Below are 14,509 nucleotides of genomic sequence, written 5' to 3' on the forward strand. Positions count from 1 at the left end.
CTTACATATACATATCTTCTTACTGTAACTTGTTTTATTTTCCTAAAACTTAAACTTTTAGAGAACCCCAATTACTCTTGAAAGCAAAGGTTGTGGGATTTGTCAAAATGTCATAGAAAAATCTGTGTGTTGCAATTATGAAAATGCTGAGATATTAAAAATTCAGATACTAGTATAAAAACCTAGGCAGGCAAAATGCGTATGGCAGTGTGCAATGAGAATATGCACATCATGAAAATCTCTCGAAGATAAAATCTAGAATGCATACTTAAAAATAGACTTTCATTCTTTCCCTTTGAAATACCGTTTGTGATAAATTAGCTTAGTGCTGTGTGTTCAGTTCTGATCTCTTTCCTTACTAACAGACTCCAAAGAAACAAGAGAGCGGGCCACTGGAGTTATGCTCTAAATCAAGGCCACAAATTAGCACCCATGCAAATGACCGTTTTTGCTTCGATGCATGAATAGAAATCCTAAGGTGTAAGACGATGGGAGAATGCACCTGGAATGCACCAAACTGATTTACCAGAAATCGTTAGGAAAATCTCCTTCAAGATCCTTGCCTCAAAGTTTGGATTTTTTTTATCATGGGTGTTATTAGCTCATGGTGTAACATCTAACATATGTTTGATTGATAGAGGAAACAAAGAGTGTCACTTTTCCAAATATTCTAACTTCTTGACGAGGCAGAGGAATAATTTTCTTTTTCATCAATTCTTCTCAACGAGGGCACAATCATAAGGCGGCTGGACATTGTCCCAAGTTGCAAATCGTATTCCTGGTGAAGATTTTCTGATTTTCCTGCATGGCATCCTGATGTAGAGATGGTGCTGGTGGGCTCTTAAAGAGAGCTTCTGTACTGCCTGTTCCCACAACACGCAGCTAAAAAGGAAGCTGCAGTGGAGCTGTGCAGGGAGACTACACATGGTTGCTTAATATTAGAAAGAGCGGTCAACTGTTTTTTATCCCCTAATGAATTTTTCTACTAAGAAACTACAAGATGCATTGATTTCACAAAGCGCAGATTAACACAAATACCCTGGGACCTCAGAGAAGAAGAAGAATTACACAGCAGGAGTAATTGTTCTAAGCAGGAATAGGCTGTAAGTTATAAAGGAAAAAAAAAAGCGAGAGGAATTTGGAGGACGGCAAAGCTGTTAGTAACTGCGCTGCTGACAGGTGATGTTCGTACCCTGGAGGTCGTCTTCCTTGCACAGACCTAGCGCTTGTTTCCTTCGTGCCGCCTCGGCGGCGGCTCACCGCCCGCGGTTTCCCGCCAGCGCTCCCCGAGGGGCCTTTGCGGCACCTGCACCGGCACCTGCAGCACCAGCCTCCCGCCGCCCCACGCCGAGGCCGGGCAGTGCCCGGGACTCGGGCCGGCAGACCCCGCGCTTCCCGGGCCGGCCGGCAGCGCAGCGGGACGCGGCTGCTCCCGCGGCGGAGGCAGCGGCGCGGCGCGGCCGGCAGAGGGCGCCGCTGCCCGCCGGCGCGGCCCCGGGCTGCCGCGGGCCGGCCCCGCCCGCCGCTCGCCGGGGGCACGGAGCACCGCTGCGGGCAGCGCTCCGACGGCGGGGCGAGCGGAGCTTCCCCCGTAGCAGCGCGGGGCAGGCAGGCGCGGATGCCTCCACGGGCGTCAAGGCCCGGCGTGGATCCGCAGGTTGGCAATGGAGATCCCACACGCTCGCCCCGGACACAGCGGGTTTTTCCTGTCTAAACGGCCGGAAGGGCGCGTGCATCTCCCGCCAGGCTGCGATGGCATGCCTCAAACCTCTCCTTTTATTTCCAGGTGGAATGGAGGCAGGAAAGACTTTTCAGCTGCACCGATCCCCACCAAATGGCTGATTTCATTTTCCTTTCCCTTTCCTTCCAGGAACTGAGAGCAGCACACCGAGACCAGCTTGGGATAAGCTATCAGTTTGAAGTAACTTGTGGTGTGAAGCTGTGAAAGTTTACTAAAGACCACTGCGAACTTCAGCTGAACAGGTAACAGCATCCTACAAAAATCTTAAAGGCAAAATGTTAGAGCCTCGCAACCTCCATTGGCACAACCGTGTCTACGTGCTGTCTGTATTAAACAAGCCGCCAGCACGTGAACTTCTATCTACACTTCAGCTTCTGTGAAAGACTGACCTTCACTAGAGTCCCACTGGCTGAAACACGCACCTTTCTAGTACAACTTGGACACAGGCAACCTCTGAAAATATCTAGCATCAGCTAGTATCATAGAGGGAATCTGTCAGTGAATTCAACCAGGCAAGGTTTACGTTTACAAGTCTATGGAAAAGCAGCGTATTTTCCACAGGGGATACTTGGAAATAAAATATCATGAATATCCCCTACGGATCATACAGAACGATCTTGGAAGGCATTCCCCAATGCTGGCCTCTGACTACGCCTTTTAGCTGCTCTGATTTAGTGTTCTCTCTACTGTACACCTAAATTGTATCTGGTTTAATAAATAAACAATCTTTGATGCACCACAGGTTTTTTTCTCCATCTGTGCTGATTTCTGAAGTACACAAAAACATTGAAGTCTTTCATGGTAATAGTTTCAGTCACAATTCAGCACTACCATTAAAAACAAAACACAATATGCAACTTGACACTGATCTTCTAAAAAAAAAAAAAAAAAAGCCAGCCTTTTTACTTTACTGGGGCTTTTCACTAGATGCAGTTTTAAGTTTTCAGATATACTGCATGCACATGATGTGGGGCGTTAGGAGCTCCTTGTGAATGAGATGAAGACTGAGCTGAAAGCCAGTCTCACAATAAAAACAACTGGTTTCCATCGTGGGAAATACACTTACTGAACATCGCATCGGAAGAACCAGTCAAACGCACTGTCAGAGGGAGAGTGATTCCGAGCCTTCACGAGCAGGTTTCAGCTTAAAACATCTCTACTTTTTCCCTTAGTTAGGTTGTTCCTCGTAAAAACCCAAGCCAGATCATTCACTGTAATGGAAATCCTCAGGAAATTCCCAGAACTGCACGAGCTACCACAACCAACTCTTCACTCCTTGGAGCCAAATTTAAGCCTTTTGGTGACCTAGTACTTCGAATTTTTCCTTCCATCGCTGCAGGAGAAGCAATCTCACAGTTTTATTGCTTTCTCCTGACTCCCCCCCACCCTGAGTAGTTTTAGTGATATGAAATAGTATGAAGTAATATGAACTTGTAAAAGAATCTAGCCACTTCCAACTGCCCTTAAAATAAAGAAGCAAAACATAAAACCCCCAAATGCCAAAACAAAGTGAAAAAACCCTTCCCTGTACACATAGTCAGAGCAGGGAGGTGGCAGGAAGCATCAGAACGGGAGTATCACAAGAAAAGGAGGAAGACGGGAGTAAGGAACGTGAGGAGGTATTATTCATTACCGGCAGCTGCTTGTTTGCTCGGCTCATGGTCTGTGAAACATTAGTCACAAGTGGTTTTGGACAAATGATTTAAATTTCAAGGGAGAGTGTAGGCAAGTATTGGAGGGAGGGAGGAGAAGCTATCAGACTTCCTTTACACATCAGCAGTGAGCAAGTAAGAGGACAAGCTGCACTTTTGCCTTTTGCAGGTTACCTTTGTTATGTGGTCTCACTAACGTGGCCATGGCAATTAAGACAGAAGTGGATAAAACGTGAAAACTATTCCCACAACAATTGTAATAATGAAGTACAGCATGAAGTGACACTTAAGCCAGTAGGGAAAGTGATGTATAATATAGTTTCTTTGAGTCCTAAATTTCACATTAGATTTTTTTTTCTTAATATTATGCAAATGACAAAGTTCACAGTTTCGGAGTAGAGGCCTTTTCCTTAAACAGCGCTGTCAGCGTCACTGCAATTTTCTGTGTATACAGTCTCAGCTAGTTCTGGTTCAGTTTTGCTTGAGACTACCTAAGATGAATTTCTCAACTAGGAATAAAGCAGTCATTACAAGGTCTGGTCTTAGGCATTCCCAGCATCATTTAGCAGCTATTCTGAGGTATGGCTAGAGGCCTCAAGTCAGGGATCAAAAGCTACACTGTAGTAGAGATTATCAAAATAACTAAAATGGAGTTACAAAAGAAGAAGGAAACATTTTCTTAAACGGAAATCTTATTCACAATACTAATAGCAATAGCTAGTCTAAACCAAACCAACCAAACGGAAACATGGCTTTTAAAGTATCAAAAATAATGAGAAATTTTAACTCGTTTCTCCAGAAAGTTAAAATTGTAAGGAAAAAGACAAGACCTTTTCACGAGAAAGCATCCTTACCATAACTTTATATACCGCTATAACACAGCAAGAAAAATCTGGTGGGAAGAGGTACTTACACAATCCCACAAGCAGTTCTGGAGGAGACGCTATGTTAGTCTGTACCAAATGCTGCACAGAAACAGCCCTTTCATGGAATAGAGACACTCAAGAGCAAAAGCAAGAGTACTACTGAAATTCAACACAGAGAGATTCCTACAAAGTCAAAGCTATACTTGCCCTCCTTTTCTAGCACACGTTTGGTACAACAAAAAAGAGCAAGACTCATAGGAAAGTACGCACAATTATAACTCCCTTACCTGACAGTGGCTGCAGTGCCTTTTCAATAGAAGGCAAGGGTTCCTTTCTGAGAGGTCGATTTAGCGAGTTGTCTTGTGCACTGAAGAGTCCAGGGCTGTCAGTTAATTTTTTACGTCCATTGGTGCTGGTAGAGTTTGTGACTCTGCAGCTGCCTATTGCACTTGTGAAAAGATTTGTGTGTTCATCGTTGCTGGCTGGCTCTGAGCTTGGAGTAAATCCCCCCAGGGACAGACCTGGGGAATTTTCTGAACAGTCTATCTGTAGCGGTGTCTGCAATCCCAGTGCTAACGAATTAGACTCCGAAGGCTCTCTCCTGACCCACTGTTCATCTCTGCTTAGCAAACCCTTGGAAGGTGACAGGTGTGGACACGACATGTGACATCTGTGTTTCTCTTTATGTTTGTACCGCTCACCAACAGCCTCCTTGCCAAATCTGTAGCGCTTCAAGGACTCCAGAACTGTTCTAGAAGAGCTATTAGCCGTTATAGTGTCCATGGAAACCTGCGGTTGTTCAGAAGAACGATGTTCTCTGTGTTTATGGCGATGTCTATGCTTATGTTCAAGCATCCAGCCATAAGCCATTTCAGGTGGAACGCTGGGGTACGTGCTCATTGACAAGAGCGGAGTCCTACTTGTCGTGAGGAAAGCCTCCTGCCGTAGAAGTTTATGCTTCTTCTTGTGATATTTGGTGGGATTGAGAAGCAAATGGCCTGTATGCATGTAGGAAGGTGGTGGTAGGGGAGTAGTAAAAGAAGGAGAAGGTGGAGGAGGATAAAGAGTTGGAGGGTACCTTCCGTAATAACCTAAGCCTATGGGAGCAGCTGCAAGGGGAGAAGGAGAATAAGGCATGCCGTAAGAAGGATAGAACCCGGTACTGGAGAGAGGAAAGCTGAGACTATGCATGAAAGGCATTTCTGCCATAGCCTCCCGCATTTTTGGAGGCCTGCCTCTCTTTTTCTTTAAATCAGGTTTTCTAATGTAGTGCAAAGGATCTAAAGGAAAAGTAGGATGGGTATAGAAACTATTGAAATTTATCCTAAAAATGGTAGGCAGTAAATCTCGGGGTATAAAATGGTGACTCCTGTGGGTTATTCTAATTTCACTTAATCGACTTATTAATTCTTCTAATTCGGCGAGGAAATCTGGGTCCTGCCTACCTCGAAGCTGAGGATACTTCTTTTTCCTTTTTCGCTTCTGTCTCTTCATTTTGTCATAACTAAGGTAATCGTGACTGCGGCGCTTACATTTGTGTTTATGCTTTTCTTTTAGATTACTTAAAACGGTGGAGGTTTCGGGTGGAATAAGGGACACATGATCAAATGAATGCCTTTTCTTCTTTTGCCCACAAAACTTCTCCGCTCGATCTGAAGTACTGTTATTATCTGTTCCTATTCCGCTGTCGCTGGGAATCGTCTCATCGCTGTGAGACTCACTTACTGGGGAAGGAGTGGCTTCTTTCAGCGACGTCAGCTCACTCAAGTGAGAAGGAGAGTTTGGCAACAACGTAGGTGGAGATAATCTCCTCCTTCCCTTAGCAGCTTTTTTCATTGCAAGTGTCTGAACAACACTTCCTTGTCTGGAGTGTATCTGTAAATACGGCACTGAGCTGGGCTCAATAAACCCTGCATCGCTACTGACAGGGCTCTGTCCCCCACTCACTGCGGACGACTGGGAGCAAACTGGAGATGGAAGAATCTCGGAACTATTAGCTGTTGAAGGCAGCAAATGGGGAAGTACTTGTCCTAGTGATGTACCAGGAGCTTGTTGAGCAGACTTCTCAAGAACTGTCAAACTGGCAGAACTGCTAGTTAAAATACCATTCAGGACAGCTTTAGGTTTCCTTCCTCTCCTTTTTCCTATATAAATTGTTCCCTTCTTGCTGACATTTATTTGCTGGCCTAATTTTGAACCAAATGTGGCAGCAAGAGTTGACACTGTATTGTGAAGTTTAGATTGCACTTTCCCTTTGTTATTTGGTTCCACTGTACTAGACAGAATCTGATTCAAAAGTTTCTTTCGCTTCAGAGTTTTCATTTTATTTATTTTTCGAATAATTGTTTTCATTAACTGTCCATTATTTCTCTTGGCAACTTTTCTGTCTGAGTCTACTTCCAAATCAGTCATACTACAAATATTAGGTTTCTGGACTTCTTCTGGCCCTCGGAGCTGGTCCTTTCTCTCAAAAAAATCCCCACTTCGATGCTGATCGCTTTCAGACTCTATCTTGCTCGAGTTATCTGTTCCAACAAAAGGTGCCACAGAAAGAATAGGTGGCTTCATTTTAATTGATGACCTGATCTGTCTTTTAGGTCTCCCTCTCTTTTTAGGAAAAGGCTGTCCTGATAAGCTCTGTTTTAGGGAGGGAATTTCTACTTCAGGCTGCAAAATTGGAGGTTCTTGCTCTTCTTTTGACTGCACTGAAAAGACTTTTGATGCTGGGATCTTTAGAGTTCTCTTCGGGGGACCTTCGAGCTCTGGCATCTCCTTGGATTTCGGTCTTCCTCTTTTGGGTTTATACATGTCAGGTAAGAAATCATCTGACATACACAAACTAGAGGGTTGTTTGTGAGTGCTGTAGAACTTTTGAGTTTGCTTGTCAGTCTCAGCCAACAGGGCAAGAGACTGTCCATTAGCTTCATTCAGTTTTGGCAACTGATGCTTGACAAATTCGTGCTCCACAAATGAAGATGATCCTATGTTTTTCAAGAATTTGGCCTGCTCCAAATTACTGCTTGATAGTGCACTGTATGAAATGTTTTTAAAAAGCTCTGACCTTTCTAGTTCCAGACCCTTCGGAGGTCGACATGTGTTTCTTGACACCACTTTAGTCCATCGTGGTTTCCTTCCTTTTCTTTTCTTTAAAGGTTTTGATTGCTGAGTAGCACTCAGATTTTTTGCTCCTTGGCAGGATTTATCTGATGCAGCTATTGCACCAATCTTTAGGAACTGCTTGCTACTAAACAAGCTTGTAAAACTAACTACTGAAGGGGTGACAGTAGCATGAATGCTTGTTTCAGCTGCCAAAATAGGCTTTTTCCCTGTAGCAGGACTAGTTCTTGAAGTTTCTACATAAGAAGCTTTTGAATCATTTAAATCTTTATCAGCACCTTTAAAATCAGTGCTCAGAGTATGGTTCAATGTTCTGTTTATATTCAGAAGTGTACTGTCAGAAGAAAACTGAGTTTTGCCAATCTGATCTGAAATACCTTCTAGGAGATCTGCTGTGGAACTTAAATGCAACGAGTTAGATGCTAACTGTGAAGATGTTGTTGAGAGGCTCCTGTTTAAGGTGGTAACAGACACGGTGGGTGAAGGTGATGGGAGATTTCCCTCTCCTACTGCACTAAATGGGGACTTTGCTGTTGATACATCTGAAGCACCTCCTGTTCTGAAGTCTGGTGAAGTGCAATATACTGGAGGCTGTTTTTCATGCTTAGATGTTTCATAAATCCCTTTTTCACTGGTTGAGTAACCATCCTGTGGAACGCAGATTCCTTCATTAAACATCTCTTTGCCTACATCAGCAATTTCTTTCCGAATTGAAAATTTTTCCAAAATACTTTCTTTATTCTGTCTCATAATATGCTTCTCAAATGTTTTGCTAGTAGTATTTTCCTTCAGTAAATCTGTAGTCTCATGGCTTTCAAGGCTACTGAGGTTTGAATTGCAAGGAAGCTTAAAGGGCTCCGAGGCAGGCATAAGGGAGTCTGCTTTCAGAGTTCCAGAGTCCTTGTTAACCAAACCAACCGGACTGCTGATTCCTGTTGGCTTCTTTCCAGAGTCCTTGCTAACCAATCCCACGGGACTGCTAATTCCTGGCATCTTCCTCCCAGAGTCCTTGTTAACTGGTCCCATTGGGCTGCCAATCCCTGGTGTCTTCCTTCCAGAGTCTTTGTTAGTTAGAACTGTCGTATTGCCAGTCCCTGGCATCTTTCTCCCAGAATCCTTGTTAACCAATCCTGTAGGACTGTTTATTCCCAACAACTTCTTCCCAGCATCCTTGTTAATCAATCCTGCTGGAGTGCCAATCCCTACTGGCTTCTTGACAGGCTCCTTATTAGTCAATCCAGTTGCAGTGCCGATACCCGGAAGTTTCCTCCCAACATCTTTGCTGATTAATCCAACTGCAGAGCTGGTCACTGGCTGTTTCTTTCCAGAGTCCTTGTTAACTAACCCAGTCGGAGTGCTGATCCCTGGTGGCCTCTTTCCAGAGTCCTTGTTAACCAATCCAATTAATGGGCCAATCCCTTGTGGCTTCTTCCCAGAGTCCTTGTTAACCAATATGGCTGCACTACCAATCCCTAATGGCTTCTTCCCTGAGTCCTTGTTAACCAATCCAACAGCAATACCAGATCCTGGAAATTTCTTTACTAAATCTTTATTAACTAACCCACTTGCAGTTATGGTTCCTGGTAGCTTCTTCCCAGAGTCTTTAACCAAACCAGACACAGTTCCGTTTCCAGGCTTCTTCTGCTTTGTTTTGGAAGACTTTGAAGGAGGACAAGTTGCAATAAGTTGAGCCAATTTTTCTGTTACAGTTGTTGCTCCGTTAATTTGTGTTCTATCCTTTAAGTCAGAATTATGGCTACTGATAAGAGTCGGAGGAGATGACTTTATATAATCTGTCATTTCAGAGTGCAAGGGGGTAACTTTCTTAGATAAAGGATTTGTTTCTACTTGTATACCTTCTTCCACATGTAATTCAACTGTTGCAACTTCTCCAGCTTTCTTGTACGACTTTGAAGGGTCCTGGAAGTTAATAAAAGAATAATCTTTAGGAACAGAGCACAAAGACTCTGAGTAACACAGTATCTTTTCATGCTAAGATGATTAATACCTGCTTTTGATAATAGGGTAACTATATAAACACACACTTCATGATCCTATTAATTTTAAAGCAAATATATTTCAGTGGACGCATTAAGGCTTTTCTGATGTTAAGGAAACCCAAACTCCCTCCCAGTCCTCAAGTGTAAACCATTTACTCTGTCCCCCAACTATAAACATTCTCCAAAAATACTGTTAATGTTTACTAAAAAAACCCATTAACAATAATGTACTGGGCCAACTATGTGATAGCACTTGAGGACCTCACATGCTACTGAGATGCAGCTGAGCAATGTACTGCAAAGGCAAGCATTGTGTAAACCTGTCCCTGCACAGCTCTGTCAGTGCTTCTCAGTCTTCCCCCATGATACCCTCAACCACTGTAGTAACAGGTTCTCCTCACAGCAGACTGCTGATAGTACCAAAATAAGTCAAATTATTCTGTTTGTATGGGGCAGGGGAGCAGGACACACAACACACATGGAGTAAATGAAACTTGCAAAGTTATTTTCAGTTCTGACCTAACCAAACTTGAAATTTATTCTGTAAAGGTTAAAAAAAAACCCAACCCAAAAACCAAAACTGCTATACCCATTACCTCAATAAATTCTATTAGGAACATCTCAATAAATTAATCTTTTATTTTGGAAGGACGCTCTTCTTTACATACAGTGCCCAACACATCTCTGAAATGCATGGGATACATTCACTCCAACCAGGGGCTAAGAATGGAAGACTCTGATCCCTTATAATTACACATACAAACAATTTGAAAACCTCCTGGGATCTACTATCTCAAACATTAAATAAAGAGTGAAAGGCATCAATGCCACACCTATTCATCCCTCTGCAATAAAAATGATTAAGACAATTGCATGGTACTTACCGTACTTGATTAGAGTCAGCACTAGATTGATCATGTTCATGGTTGGCCAATATCTAATTATGCTGAAGAAAGATATAGCCTGGATTCCTTTGAAATAATTCGATAAACAGCAAACTTTGGTGCTGATCACAAAGCATTCGTTCAGTAAGCTACACTGGCATGACTTAAACAGAAGACTGCAAGCTGGATTCAGTCTGACAGTTTCCTAGAGATGGGAAGCAGTTGCTTGGGCAATGTGCTGCCTGAGCTGTCAGAGCCCTTGCAGTCCATAAACAGGCACTCCAAATCCTAGCCTGCTGCCCTTCTGCCAGGATGGAGCAAGAGGCATGTTTCCTTCTGCCCACATACAGGCCTGGCACTTACGTGGAAACTACTGAGTCAGCACAACACATGACACGACTCCAAACACGGAATCCAACCGCTTCAGCCAACACTCTTGGACATACCTGGGATAGACTGTGAGTGCTAGAGATCTTAACTAAATAGGATCAAAGTAGTCTTGCTGATCAACCTGAATGACTAGCTTCATAGAGTTACATCCTCTTTTCTATGGTCTTAAAATTTTGAAAAGAACTTTGGAACAAAATTTTAATCTTCTTTGTTCAGTGGACTTAAGACACATTTGAAAAATTCACCTAAATACTGACTTGGGAATTCAACTCTTCCTTTCTGTGCTCTGTTAAAGTGAATGGGAGGTATTGCTATCACTAAGGAATATCATACAGGAAGAATAAAACTATTGTAAACAGATGATAAAAATTAAGTAGTGCACAGCCATGAACTTCAGGAATAACAAGGTAATTTTCTGTATGGAAGGCAACAATGGAAGAACAGAGTTTGAATACACTGCTCATATACTGAGGAAATCAAGTAAGTCTCTCAGCTTAAGCCAACATCAGTACAACTCTACCAGCACCAGTCACAGCATAAGTGGTGGTACAGACCAACTGTAAGTATTTTTAAGAAAATTACCTAAAAGCTAGTGAAAACAGATCAGCCCATGTGTCTCATACTAGCCTCGATCACTGCCTGTTTCTTTACTAGGTCCACACTAAAATCCTTCATGTACCAGAAGCTCAATTTCACTAGCTGCTACGATCACTGCCCTACCAGCCCAAATGTGTTTCCAGAAAGTAAACAAGATTTCACAAGAACGGTAATATGTCACTGATCAAAGTTCTCCTTTTGGGGGAGGGTGGCCATGAGCATCAGTTGGGATCGGATGTCTCTGAACCTGCTGCAGTAGTAGAACAAAACCCACCAGTCGTATCGGTTACTGGTTTTAAAGCTGTGGTGTAAAAGAGACTGTGGTCTATGGAGAATAGTTTGGCACTTAGCCCAGCTTTTCTGTGGCAGCTGCAATCTTATGTAAATTATGCTGGAGCGTCACATTTCAGGAACTTCCCCCCAACCCTCATACTCACAAAACATACAGCTGGGAGGCGGGGAGCAGCCATGATAAGTCCTACTGTACTGGAGACAAAAAAGGTGCCATGCTTTCCCGAAATAACTTCTATTGCGCAAACAATCACTCCATTAGATGGGAAGGAGAGATCCGATGTCCAAAACATGTTACAGACTGCTTTCACTGAGCACAGCACTTCAAAGCTTCAAGGGCTGGCGTGGCCACGTTCACACGCAGCTCTGCAAACGCCTATCTAGTCTCTTGTTGTCATTTTGCTCCTGGAGCTGGAAGCTGGCCTTACATGCAGCGTATTTAGTGTTTCACTTTGGTGGTTCCAGGGGGGAGAGCCCTACTTCACTGTCTGACTTGAACAAATGCACAGTTTTATACCAGAGACAGCGTAAAGTCAGATTTTAATGCAGACAGTTTTGTGAGGACTACTAACAAATCACTCACAGAAAAAAAAAAAAAAAACAACCCCCCTAACATCTTGTAGTTGTTTCATCCATGTAACTCACCTAGTATGTGCTGAAAACAAGCACATACAAAAGGTATTCATTGTTACACTACAGCATGATCTCAGGGTTTAGCGTTCCTAGATTATTATTTACTGTTGTTATTATTATTGGTACTTATTTGCAAAAAGCTTAAGTGTAGATAATCTTTCACAAGAACAAGGATATCTCCTATCACGTCTGGTATAAAATTCACACTTCTCACACTAGAACCAAATCAGGAAACGCAAGATACTCTCAGCTTCCAAAAGCTGAAATAGTTAGAAGAAAACAGATTGTTAATGAAAATTTTGTCTTTTAATTCTCTTGAGAACTACCAGCAAGAAAAAAGGATTTTTAGATGTACACACACATACAGAGATTTACCCATTATTACTTTAGCTCTTGTACTTCTGGCCAATGCACCGGCTATAATTCAAATAAGCATTCTGAAGCAGGAATTGCTTGTGTAGTCGTGGCATCAATATATTCTACACAAGTTCCCTAAATAATGAGTAAAAGTGTATTTGCTGTTTATTTTTCACCACCAAGACTTTCTGGTCTTTTCTAAAAACAAGTTTTAGCTAACTACCAGGAAAAAAATGACTTTGTGTAAGTAGTCTAAGACAAAAACTTATGTCCCAGATCCTGCAGAAAAATATTCTTGAGCTACTCAAAAAGGAAAGAAAACAAAACACTTATTTAGCTTTGTTACTTTTTTGCGTGAAAATTTTCAGTTAGTGGCTGTGATTTCATCAGCAAACTTTCCTGCAGAGCTTCCCTATATAACCAAGGGCAATAGAAAGAACTACAGAATACTCCACTCAGCAGTTTGACAAAGAAATAAGGAGATGGAGCGAAAGGGCATGTTCCAACTTGCTGCACTGTTTTACCATGACTATTTTAGAATTACAGCAGGCTGTTAGATCACTTCTTGCCTTCCTATTTTCTAAAACTTTAGTAATGCAACCTTGCTATGTCATTGGCTACATTTACCTTGCATGTGCAGGAAAACTATTCATACACCTGTTGGGCTAGAACTAGCAGAAGCAAAAACTGTATTTATGTCTAAGGCTCAGGTTTTCAGGCTTAGCAAAGGTACAGTAGCCATATAGCAATGTCTATCTGTCACAGGACACTCTTCTGAAAGAAAGATATCCAAGTTTCACTTTCAGTGTGAAAAAGCAAATTGAATACTGTTTTGCTACTACAGTAACTTCTGATTTTGTTTCTCTTAACACCTGGGAATCTTTGCCATTTCTAGGTCTCCCTTTTCTGTTCTATGATTTTATCTTCAGAAAACTATTAGCTTTTTTGTCTACACATTTCTGGAGGACAAATTGTAAATATACAATTTACCCACTTCACCTAACCCACTCATCTTTCAGAATGGAGATAAACCCTCTACCAACGTAACTGAAGACCCTGCCCAAGTTTTAAGAGTCCTTTCAGCAGTAAGCTTGAGAAAGAAGCATAGCTGTCATAGATGGGAGTGCAAAGTATTTTCCTACTATTTTAATTTTTACATTGGTATTCCCAGAAGAAGATATTCACTACTTCTCTTTGTGCCTTAGTGGTTAACTGAGTATACTGCAAGTGCTAAATTTCCATTCAAATTCTTTATTTCTCCTTCAAAAAGTACAGAGGGTTCAGTTTCACAGCTCAAAGTATTGCTACACCTTGCTCCGAACTGGTCATACATTCGCTTTTTTCCCCCTTCTCTCCATCGAAAGGAAAGATTAAGGGATCACTTTCATTTTCTGAAGTGTAATTTGCAGTGCGAAAACTTGCTTTATTTCATTGTAATAAGAAAAAAAAATCCCTCAGGTATCAAATTCAGAACGTGCAATGGTTTTAAACCATATTTACCATTTGTTCCTAGAAAGACACTTTAATCACACTTGCTAGAAATCAGTAGGATGCTGTAAACCATCATTTCTAACAGCAGAAGTGCTAGAACGGCAGCAGGGAACATACAGAGTTAAACCACTTGAAAACCATTTTAGTACAATCTGAGAGAGAGAGAGAGAGAGAGCAGAGTATCTAAAGTGAATTATCATTAGTCAGGGATTTGAAACTATTTTAAGTAATGCAAATTTAATGTAACGGATCTGTGCTTCTCTACACTACGTGTTTAGATTGTTCACCAGACAAGGAGCAGGAGTACCTCCACTTAGAGTAGCTGGAATTAACAAGTGATATGGTATCAATGATATCATATATAATATCCATAATATTTAATAATATCAGTAATACTTGTTTCCCAACTTTCTAATTTTCATTTGAAACATAATGGATCTCTTGAAGAAAAACCTAGTATATAAACAAAGATGTCAAGGATGAAGAATCC

General features: G+C 42.0%; 1 protein-coding gene across 3 annotated transcripts in view; it reads right to left on the bottom strand.

Annotated features, from left to right (window-relative positions):
• ASH1L (ASH1 like histone lysine methyltransferase) overlaps positions 1 to 14,509 on the bottom strand; it is a 63,700-nt gene that overhangs the window by 38,060 nt on the left and 11,131 nt on the right. For 2 of the 3 annotated variants that reach the window (XM_075525160.1, XM_075525161.1), the window contains exon 3: positions 4,547 to 9,296. In XM_075525160.1, the coding sequence (XP_075381275.1) occupies positions 4,547 to 9,296 (4,750 nt within the window). The remainder of the gene's footprint in view (positions 1 to 4,546; positions 9,297 to 14,509) is intronic. The other variant, XM_075525162.1, reaches the window with a different exon arrangement.

This window comes from Mycteria americana, chromosome 25 (genome assembly GCF_035582795.1).
Source record: "Mycteria americana isolate JAX WOST 10 ecotype Jacksonville Zoo and Gardens chromosome 25, USCA_MyAme_1.0, whole genome shotgun sequence".
Taxonomy (NCBI): domain Eukaryota; kingdom Metazoa; phylum Chordata; class Aves; order Ciconiiformes; family Ciconiidae; genus Mycteria; species Mycteria americana.